The sequence below is a fragment of the Enoplosus armatus genome, chromosome 8, assembly GCF_043641665.1.
Source record: "Enoplosus armatus isolate fEnoArm2 chromosome 8, fEnoArm2.hap1, whole genome shotgun sequence".
Classification (NCBI taxonomy): Eukaryota; Metazoa; Chordata; class Actinopteri; order Centrarchiformes; family Enoplosidae; genus Enoplosus; species Enoplosus armatus.
This window is the reverse complement of record NC_092187.1, coordinates 9,073,060-9,085,097: the sequence shown is the minus strand read 5'-3', so window position 1 is coordinate 9,085,097 and position 12,038 is coordinate 9,073,060. Positions and strand designations below refer to the sequence as shown.

Genomic DNA, 12,038 nt, shown 5'->3' with positions numbered 1-12,038 from the left:
GTTACCACGTCTACTGTTCTTTCACCTAGAAAGAGAACCCATTTCAAATTTTAGATAAATTTGTATAAATCACTACCAAAATATACTTCCGACCTGTTCGTACAAGATGAGACTGCCAGACCTCTGAGATTCTCTGAAACTAACTTGCTTGCTGTTCCAAGAATGAGAGCAAAGTTCGGTGAGGCTTCATTTAGTTACTGTGGACAACAAATCACCAGAGGATCTAAGGTGTGCCCCAACTCTAACTGCCTGTAAGAGCTGGCTTAAAATCCTGTTATTCTCTGCTGCCTTCTAATGTGAGATGACTAATTTATAGTCTAAAATATCTAAATGGTAGAAGTTATGGTGGTAGTACCCTTCCTGTGAGGAAATTCCACCTAAAAGGCTCAGTTCAGGACACAATCATTAATCTTCTAATAGAATAATGATAACATTAAGACTGCTGCTGTTAGTGGACTATTTTGTTACTTTTTTAATTCTTCGATTGATTTCTCCATGTGTGATTGTTAAAGGCATCTGGCACCTGGTCGCTATGTCTTTTATAGAGCTCAGAAACGTTCCAAACACAGCAAAATAAGAAAATACAGACAGAGGGCATGGTCTCTGCAGCAACAGATTATTTTTGTCTTTACATGTTTTTTTTAGGAAAATCCTACTCGTTCTGCCTTTAAACATTGGTGCAAAATGATGAATTTAGAAATTGGTCTTTGTGCTCTTTATTAATTGTGATGGACTAAAGCACAACAAAGGCTGATGTTAACCACTGATAGCTTGGATCCTTTAAAATGTTTGACTTCAACCTCTACTGTAGCTGTGGTGAAAATGTTCTGTTATCTACCTTTAGTTGGTTGTAGCAAACAGTGAAAAGAAAAAAACACGCCCTAAAAAAGAAATAGATCCAGAGGTGCAGCCTACAATGCCAGTGGCTGTTTCTGTGTAGCTTTTTGTTTTGATCCTTGACCATTATTTTCCTAAGCATACCTCTTGAGTTTTTTGTCTGACCACCTTAAGCAAAATGGGAAATCTACTGGTGACATAACACCTAAGTCACCGTGGAAGCCAGGGAAAATCATGTCACCACCACCTAAACTCAGAGAGGCAGTAAGTGGAGCGACTAGAAGCAGCTGAAAGATGTGGACATGGATCTCAACCAATCTGTACTGTTCAGTTTTCTGGTGCTGAAACTCCCAGAGAGGTGTGTTTTAAATGTTTTAGACGTCCCCTCCTTCACATCCTTCTCAGCCACAGTCTCAGAATAAAGTCACCTGTATTTGAAAATAAATGTGCTGTGAATGGCGTAGACGTACAGCTGACCCGTCACAGTCGTGCTGAGCTGTGAAGTATAAATATTTTCTTACTGCTTCATAATTCAACAGTGGGGAGAGATGTAGCTGGTCCATTGTTTACATCATATCCTGAGATAATCATAACATCTGAATGTTAGCACTGGACGTCTGGATCACATCATCTCCAGCACATGAACATATAACACAGACACTGAGCCGAGAAAAACTGCTACACTGTTCTATGCCACTTTGAAGAGACTGCTTTCACTCACTTATCACTCACATATTTAGATTCCAGAAAAAGACTAACGAACAAGACAAATGACCAAACTGTGGTATCAATATTTTCATTATTCATTAACCACAAGTTTCCTTACTATAATAGTGCTGTTTGTCCTTTGAAATTTTCTCTCAGTAATATTATTTAATTTCAAAAGCATTTCAACCTGACTACTCAAGTCATATTCATGTGGAGTAAAAGTTGTTTCTCTCAGGTATAAGACGTTGTGATGCTAAGTCTCACCTTTATTGGACAGTTTACAGTGAAGATAATAGAGCTGGGCAATTCATTTAATCTTATTTTGGCTTCCAATGATAATGAAAACAAGATAATCAAGATAAAATTATTATTGTGCCGCATTCCGTTTTGCAATGATGCTCTCGTTTTGTTTTGTGTTATAAATCCAGCGCACCCTTTTCCCTCACAGCGATGCGCCTTCCCCTCCCTAAAAGCCCAATCTCACTCTCAGCCAGGCTAGACTTCTTCCACCGCAACATTTAAAGTTCAAGGAAATCCACGGTTAAAAACACTTTTTAAAGTTCAATAAATGCATGATGTTTCCAAAGTCAATAATCGGGAACTCAATATCTCTGATATCGTGATTATGAGTTTTCTCATAAACAAGCAGCCCTAGAGGATACAGAGTATGAAATACAACATACAGGTCTTGTTTTGATCCAGTTTGTCTGTGGGTGTGTATCTGACAGAGTATGTTTGTTCCTTCTTGGATTTATGTACTTTATCTTTGCTCCTAATCATTCTGACACTCGAGCACTTTGGATTAACTGTGTTGTCCAAACTGTGCTGCCAGTAAAACCTTTAACCCAGCGCTGAACTTTCAGAATGGAAAATCAGTTTAAATGGTATCAACATTGTGAGTGGACACTTTTTCCCCCATTATGATGTCAAAGGCTAAGTGGATAATGGTGTTGTCAAAATCGTTGAATGAACTTTAAAATAAGAGGTTTAGAACTTGTCCATGCGGAAACCTCGACCTCACAGTCTGAGAAGCGTCGTGGGGAACGCAGTGTAAACGACTTCTCAAGGAAGCATCTCAGAGACAAAGTCTTGTAATGGAAAATAGTTAAATCATAACAATGATGTGTTTTTCCAGATGTAGTGGCAAAACACAACCGGTTTTGATTAGCAACAGGGTGACAACTGTTAATGTTTGCTAGCCCAATTTAAAACAGCACTGTCTGAGGCTGAATTTATAGAATGCTGAGTTTTTCCACATTATCATGTAATTGGGTTTTTAGAGAGTGCAGTTCATTAATGGGCAAGAGGCAAAAGTAATAAAAAAAGCTGCATTGTGAAAGGTGGAGACACAGCTTCCTGCAGCCTATTAGCAACACTGCAGCATGTGTTTTGGAGAGGCACATATCCTTTACCCTCTGGACATTCTTATATATCAGCGACTTAAAGCGTATAAAAGTGTATCCTACTTCATCCTCACCTTTCTTGATCTTGCGATGGAAGTTGATGGCATCCACAGAGGCGGTGACAATGTTGGTGTTGCAGTGCCGAGCTGCCACAATGCCGGCCACCTCATCCATCAGCTTCATGGTCACACCTGTTCCAGACACACACACACATACACACAGTGTGACTTTGTAAGATATACAGAGGATCCATACCGGACAATTAATAGATACTTTTGACTTGTTCTGAATTTTCGATTGATTTGTTTGTCTGATAACTGCAAGTAGCCCGGACACAGGAGACGAGCAGAGCTGACTCAACCAGAGCAAAAGTTTCCATGTAATTTCTCAACTGATATAATTTTCTCTGTCCTTATTAATAATGCACCATTATGTTATCAGCTGTCAAATTCTTATTGAAAAGTTTGAACATACAGTACAGGTCCACGACAACTGAGCAGACACAATCTGGTGATGACCTCAACCCAGGGAATACAGATGAAAATTAGATTTTAACTATATCTATCTGCCCCTTTAAATAAACAATAAAATAAAATAAGGAAGTACCTTTATACAAATTCTCATAATCAAACAGCAACTTGTGAAATTCTGCACTCCTGTCATCATTAAGTTGGAGAGATTCTCTGTCGTGTTTGAGACACTATTTCACTGAGATGAGCTTGTTTGAAGTAAAAGCTAATGGGTTTCCTGATGCAATTAGAAAACTATCCACCTGAAGCTAAATTATGAATGAGTCTCATTGCCATTTCCTCAACATTAGCTTCTCGTTCAGACTCATTAGTCCACTGTTGATAGTGTATCAGCTGACTGCCAACAAGAAGGAATTCAGTTTGGTGAGCTCACACAAAACAAAAACCTCATCACATAGTGTGTTGTGACTGTGAATATTCAATAAAATGTCCACAATCTATGTTACATTCATGTTAATGTCAATAATTTGAGTTCACCTCGTGCAAATAATGACTGTCCTCTATAGCAAAAACTGAAGTAGCATGCAATGCTATAACTGCGCAAAAGGTCTAAGGAGGGGGTTGCTGTGCTGTGCGTCTGTGACAAAACACTGGTTTCTTTTAAAGGAATAGTTCAACATTTTGGGAAATATGCTTATTTGATTCCTTGACAAGAATTAAATGGGAAGATTTATAACATTCTCCGTACAAAAAACAAAGGGTAAAAACAACACATTGTGGTTTTACATGGGGTTATGTGCTGTACTATCTCTTGGCCGGGCACAGTAACTTCCTGACAGATGAACATGACGTTGCCAGGCAACCAGCAGAGAGTCCAGGAAGTTACTGCTCCTGGCCAAGAAATGGTCCAGCATATGAGAGAGGTATAAATCTAAAAAGAAGAAAATAAAAATGTTCTCATCAAACTCTCACAAAAAAAGCAAATAAGCTTATTTCCCAAAATGTCTAACTATTCCTTTAACCATGAAGACGATCTTCCCTGACCTTAATCACATGGTTTTAGTTCTATCTAAACTCAACCGGTGGAAGATCAAACTATATAAATATGAAATGCTTTTGGAACAATCACCCATGTGATTCCATTTTGGAGAACACTGATAAATCAATCATTTTGTCGTTTAAGTATGAGGACTTCTTGGTCTGTATGCTCGAAACACTTAGTTACTGAGCTCACAGAGTTAGCTGTTTGTGTTTGCTGTGTGTGACCAATATGTTTAGCGCAATATTGACAAATACATGAACCAAATACTGAACCAGTGCCTCAACAGGCACAAAAATGAGATGGGATCTGGAGCACATGGCCCTCATCTGAAGAAGACATGCTGATTATACTTGCTGCCTGTAATGACACGTTTTATTTATGACCGTGTGCTCTAGATATCACGGTTGTTTGATAATTGATACCCTGCCATGAAAACTTTTGAATCCATTGTGAGTGAAATGAATCCAGGCTGTTCTGTGCGACAGATTAAACTACAAACACCTAACAGCCACCCTTCAAACCCACAGGAGGCGAGTATTTGATACTAAAAGAAAATACATTTTCGGGTGAAGTATTACTTTTAAGAAGTGAGAACGCATCAAATAATCCATCATCAAAACGTTTACAGAGCACTTTGCCAATTCCGGCACTAAAAGCTTGCAAATGATTTGAAGAGCGAGGAAACACTTTGGGCCGGAAATCAAAGTTACAGATTACAGTAAGGCTCGAAACCCGTTATGTCCCTGACGGAGCAGAGCTCACAAAGTGGACACGGAGGAATTCACAAATCTACATGTCGTGTGTGAGGGAAACAGTAGTTTGTGGGTTTCTCACAGAAAGTGGGACATCTTGTATGGAGTGGGTGGGTTGGAGATGAGAGGAGCAAGGAAGAGGGTGGCATCTGTTTCTGAGTGCGTGCGTGCATGTGTAATGTGCGTGTGTTTGTGAGCGTATGCTCATTTAAAGATATTCAGACCCTTTACTAGACACTCCAGTTGCCCCCAATCGCTCCCTCTGAGCTGCTTTTTGTATCTCTCATGCTACAGAAAATCAATAAGTCTGCTTGCTGATGGCTGGTTTGGCTCCCAAAGGCTCCTACCATCTGCACTGTGTGGCTCTATTTATGACAGCCAAATGTGTGGGAGTACAAACAGAATGTGCTGCTTGCTCCCAAATGCAGTATTCACTGTAAAAGTGGTCCCGCTGAGTTGATTAAGAATTACACATGCCATTAATTTGACATTCTCTTATCCCAAATGGCCAGAACATCACTTCCATCTTATTATGCTGATAATACTGATATGTACTAAGGTTTAGTTTGGAAAGTAAACTTATTTTTCTGTCCAAGCTAAACCTAAAAGAAAAATGCACTTACATTTCCAACAGGATATTTCAGCTAGCTCTGACTTTGATGTGTGATTATGTGGTTAAACTCAGGCCAGGCAGTGTGAGAGCGATGGATCTTTTGCTCCATCACATGAAAGGCTCCATCATTTTTAACTCGAACCAAAACCCTGTTGATTGGGAAAGGCCGATGATGTGGCCACAGTTCAAAAAGGTAACAACAGCATGTCAGGCTTAAAGTGTGTGTGCTCATGGAAATACATCCCTCCTTCCCTTAAGCCTGTTGCGAGGTATTTTCCAAAGCCCATCCTGCCACCCCCACCCCCCATCTCCGCTATGTTGTGAAAATTGATGGGATCTCACCTAAGATTGAAAATTTCCCCTGGGTACAAGTCGCAGCAGGCTGCTGCTATTCAAAGCCTGGAGTGGTCATGTCTGGGCATGTAACACTTAATGGAGATGGATCATGATCTGACAGGATGATGAAACTAAACGTAAACGTTGCATGATGCTAAAACGATCCTAAACATTTTAATTAAATTCAAAGACACCCTACCTGAAACTCATCTATGAAGTACGTTGACTTTAAGGACGTTGACAGTGAGCGGAGAGGAAATGTCGAGCTTATAAAATGTGGGATGGGAGCTAATGGGTGCTATAACAAAGACAGCTTGTATACTACTATTGTATACTGCTATAATCAGTATTTTTATGTTAACAAAGGGTCACATGACTACCTGTCGCTCATAGGGATGAACGCACAGAGAATTATCAACCAATTCTGCAGTTTCCCTCAACTCTACGGAACTTTATAGCAACTTTTAGCTAATTGTTTTGGTTTTTGAGCCCAAAATTTTACTTCTGGTTCACCCTCACTATCATCACCATTGTTTATTCAGCCGCAGCAGGCAGCTATTTTTTAATAAGCCACTACCCGCTCAGCACCAAACAACAGACAGGTAAAGTTAGCAACTAGCTGCTGAACATTGTGTAGCTTTTAACAGCTAAAGAGACAGATATTGCTCTCAGGAGTTGGTAGAGAACAAAAGAGAGTGAATATTGGACTTTCATTTGCCTGGTGGACAGACACACGACTCCAAATTAATGCTAATGGTGTTCTGTATCTGTTGGATGTGTTAATAGGCAGCTGTTTGCTAACAAGTTCTCAATGTCAACTTAAAAAGTGTGTCAAAATATGTAAAAAAACAAATTGTAGGTTTAGACCATTAATCTACTGTAGTCTAGAATACTTACACACTTACATTCATATGTTGTAGTGTTATACGTTATCCATTTCTTTAATTAACTCCAAAAGTGTCGACTGAGGCATGAATTCCCACTTACTGCTGGATGGTCTTGCACCCCATGATAATAAAGCCTGGTTCCCTATTACTACTGCACCGTCTCCTTCTAACATGGTCCAGTACCTCCCCTGAACTCTGGAAGCTGTCCCAGCCTTGTAAGTTTCTTCTGCCTAAAACTGTGGGAAACTGCCCAACCAGGAGCCAACGAACATTATACCACGTCACCAATGTCTCTTTCCCTTAAGCAAAGGTTTGCCTGCAATACGCATATTATCATTTAGCATTTTTAGAAAAAAAAGGTAAGTTTTAGTTAATGAATGCTACATTCTGAGCCTCTTAGTGCATAATGTGACATTAATTGATAACCACTGACACACCAGGCTCTGTTTCAGCGGCATCTGAGGGGCAATATTTTAGGCATTAAACGCATTTCATTTCAGTAATATCAGTAATCTGTAATAATAATCAATTGTATTACTGTTCCTATTAGATCCATAACAGCATAGTCTAATTAAATAATAAAAGTAGCATTCAATAAGATGATCTCACTGAGCCAGATAAGCTGCCAAAAAACAATATATCGCCTTTTCTACAAAAACATCATTGTCTTTTGTCATGTTCGTCTCATAGCAGTGCCACAAAATAGCAGCTCTGGTAGCAGCAGTCATGCATCAGCTGATAAACTCTGATGATATTAATCCTAATAACAAAGTGACCCTGCATTTTTGAGATTTCATCTAATTTGAGCCTCCATTTGCGAATATTACATGGTGAGAATCAGATTACATTTTTATTCTGTTTCTCTGTAATGGCATGAGGGCTCTTATCAGGATGAAATGATCTTTGGGAGGTCATTTGGGGTAAATAAAGGAACCATAAGGGATGGAGAGAAAGCCCTGCTCAGCATGCTATGGTATGAAGTGAATGCTAATGTGTTAAAAGGCTAGACTAGAAAAGTCAAGAATATCCTTTTATGACATGGCATGAACTTTGTAACTTTGTAAGACAAGAATAAATAGGAATGTGCTGAGCACTTGGTTATTTGTGGTTTGGATTGTGAATTTCTGAGAGATTTTTGAGACTGAGTGGAGCAGTGAGAGTGGGCTCCCGTGGTCTTGTTCCCCATCTCCCCAGTGTTTGCAGCTCTCCAGATGCCTTGGGAAAACGAGGCTGGTGGGTGTGGGGGGATAATTACCCCAGTTTGCTCTTGTTCTTCACTTTACCACACTCCCTTAGAGACTTCCCACGGCCTAAGAGTAGCTATAAGCAGTAAGGGGCTGCAAGTTTGGGTCGTTGGGTGTTGAAAATACTGTTGTTTAGCTAGAGTTAGTTCTGATGGCAGAGCTGGGAGGCAATTATGACTGATAAAGGTCTTCATTATCTAAATTGTCGGAATTTTAGTTGCTTATTTTTTTCACATTGTGGGAAAAAGCTTCAGCAATTGCCCAAAATAGGTCATTAGCATTCCTCATCGTCAGCAGCACAGCAACTGTCAATGTAAATGCAGATGTCTACTCATTTCAGAGAGGAATATTAACATTTCATCAAGCTGTTGAGGGAAAATGGAGGACAAATGTGGATGTAGTGCTTTGTGATCTGAATTTTAGATTAGTGTACAGATCCTCCTACAAACCTTGGGTAAAGTACCAAATCATGGCAAGAGTGGAAAGTGGAAAGTTCACTTTTTCTAATTGACCCTTACTTTTTATTGCGTTAACTAAAAACTCCACCAATCAATATTTTCTAGACTAACGATGAATCGAGTCACTTACAGTCCAAGCCCACCATGAACGATCCCCCATCTCTGCATTTCTATGAGCTTTTTAACCTCTCTTAGCTCAATGTTTTTATTTTGCACATATCACTGTGTGGTTCAGTCTCAATGTTCCCCTAATTTCAGCCATTTCCGTCAGATGGACAGAAACTCTAAACAAATCCTAATGTTGGACCTCCTGGATGTGTAAATCAGTAACTATTTGCTAACATAGGCCATAACAACTTTATAAGGCAATTATATGTGTCAGGCTGTGGCTTAGTGAGTTCTTCTGCCCCCAAGTGGCCAAAAATGGATTAATACAGCTTTAAAATGTTAATTCTAATCAGAAGACAAAACAGCCTCATTCTAAGCTTTATCTTGTTACCTCTAAACATAATGCAAGATGTAATGTAAACATATTGCACACACAAGACATCTACTAACACATAACCCTTTAAATTCCAAATAACCTTTTAATTGTCTAATCTTTTAGGTACCTGTTTAAGAGCTCTTATATACTTTCTTTTCAACAACACATTCATGTAGACAAGACGCTGCCAGGCAAGCAGCACTGGTCCCACACTTGCCTACATACTTTGTTTGTACCTGGATTATTAAGTATATCCACAAGGAGGCAAATCAGAGACAAATCATTCAAATCATTCATGGCCAACACGGGAACATCTGTCTTGACAACTTCCGATTTTGCACAACGTAACTAAAACTAAACATGATGAAACTCTAGGAGGCTACAATATTGTCACAGACAAAGCTGCAGCAGCAGGAGATATCACATAAATACAGGTAATTGCGAACAAGCTCTATTAGTTTCTTTTCAAAACGTCCTGCCATTGTTGTTGTAGTCATTTGATCACTGTCTGCTGCTGACCTTGCCTTACATCCTCATATACTGCCTCCATGTCTCATGTGCTTTATTGCATCTTGCAGACATAAGGCATTTCTTTCTACCAAAGCTCCAAAGGAAGCGTTGGTTCATGTTCATCTAACAAAAGAATTATGAGATTGTGCTGGATATTCAATTTATCCAGTGCACTAGAAATCTGTGACTAAAATGTCGAGCCAAATCAAGTGGAAGACTGCACTGTCCTTGAGTATCAGAGATGCTTGTCTTTATTAATCACTACCATCAGTGGAACTGTTAATGCAACTCCTGCAAAAAAAAACTCTCCTTGTACAGTCGATGTAAAAGGTTGAAGTGAGGCTCAATGTGAGACTGCAAATGAGGACAAGCGAGGCCAAGACAGCCCTGGGCCTGGCGTTACACATTCACAGGGTGACATGGCACACTATGACTCTCCCTTTGCCGTAGGGTGGGAACTCGAACGCAGAGTAGGGGGGGTGGGGGGGGAGGGGGAGGTGGAGTTGGTGTGTATGAAGAGGAAAGACAGCTCACTCCAAATGGGGGAAAAAGGGCAATTAGTAACCAAGTCCCTAGTGCAGCCCAGTTGGCCACAGGGCAGAATACCTCTGTGATTAGATTCCTTCTGACGATTCCCCAAAATCTTCTCGCACAATGCCGTCCATCGGCAAACAGCATGAGAACAATGAAGGGAGTCTTCCGGGTGGCTCTTGTCGCCCATCAACGGTGTCTACTAACTTCAAGCCCTTTTAATTACAACCAGCTCAGACACAGGACACTAAGCAAGGCACCCACTGATGCAAGGAGGAGAAAGACCAATAGATATCGACAGCAAAGCGTGCGTGACCTCTGCCTCTCTCACATATTCTCTCATTGCTTCCTAAACGTACTCCTTCCATCTTTGTATCTTTCTTTCATCCCTCTCTTTCCTGTTCTTGCCCTCTGCCTACCTTTATCCACCACTGACAATTCCCCATCTCTTTCTGTCCCTCTCATCCCCTCCCCAACAAGTGCTTTAATCATGGACAGTATCAAACGGCTCAAACTGCCTCCTAATGAGCTGTTACTATAGAAACAGCTCCTGTTAACACTACTGCCACGCAGCAACCCACCCACATCCTCTCAGAAAGTCCCATAAGCTGCATATTTTTTTGTGTATATTTTACCATTCCAGCTGTGGTGAGTTTTACAAAACACCATAACAAATTATGTGTGTGGCTTTAAGTTCTGCAAATTGCAAGTGAGCGCTGTCATGGTTACTGTTAAACTGTAAGCTCCACGCACACCACATGCCTGGGAAAATCACTGAGATACGATTCCTGTAATGGAAATTCTGTCAGATAAAGGGCTTTCAGATAAAATGCACCTCTGGCTGTGATGGTAAAGGTCATCGGCTCCAGCAGATTACTTTGCTAGATGTAGAACTTGGCCTTTGTAACAGTAATGAACATGGTAAATTTCTGTTCTGTTTTTTAACTGGGTAATGTTAATTTCACCACTGAAACATCTGCTCCATTTTTTTGTGTTTGGACAATATCAGCTTGTTAGTTTGGTAATACTGGCACCAGGCAAGGTACTGGGGATCGACTAAATGTGATTTTAACAACACAGTAATTTTCAAATTTCCAGAAATTGTAACTACCATTGTAATGGAAAGCATGCCGAGAATAGCAGGCCCACTGATCACAGATCATAGAATAAAAGTCTTATACAAATATGTTCCAGGAACTTTGTGCAGCTCTGTGAACCCTTGATCATTGAGTGTCCACCGCCTCCAGCCAAACCCCTGCATCATTACATGAAGAGCAGTTACTTTGCAGACAAACCCGAAACAAACTATTTGTGCCATTTAACAGACTGGTTTCCCTTTTACAAACAACAGAAGAAATGCTAGAACTTGCTAGAAAGTAAAATTATTGGGGGGGGTTTAAAACATGTAGGGGGAAAGTTTTTTACAGTATGCCTCACATTGATAGGCAACTGACTTGTTGGTATCATTCAACTTATGGGTGTATTTCCTTCCATCTGGGTTAAATACTACACACACACACACACACACACACACACACACACACACACAGACCTTGTTCCACTATTCTTTGGGCTGTTGTGTTGAATCAATTTGGTGCAGGTCGTTAAAGTTAGATGCCTTTTCTCTCTTGTATTGATTCCATGTCAGCGTTTAGCACAAGTAAACAAACTCTCCGTTCAGTTAATGACTGGTTTGACCGTGGTGAGGCTGCTGTGCTGTGTTTTTTGGTTCGGGGTCATTAAAGCTCCTTGGGCTCAGACAT

At 40.2% G+C, this 12,038-nt stretch overlaps 1 protein-coding gene across 2 annotated transcripts in view; it reads right to left on the bottom strand.

The window, feature by feature from the left end:
* Positions 1 to 12,038, bottom strand: part of acot7 (acyl-CoA thioesterase 7) — a 54,131-nt gene that overhangs the window by 16,761 nt on the left and 25,332 nt on the right. For both annotated transcript variants that reach the window (XM_070910108.1, XM_070910107.1), the window contains exon 7: positions 3,023 to 3,139. In XM_070910108.1, the coding sequence (XP_070766209.1) occupies positions 3,023 to 3,139 (117 nt within the window). The remainder of the gene's footprint in view (positions 1 to 3,022; positions 3,140 to 12,038) is intronic.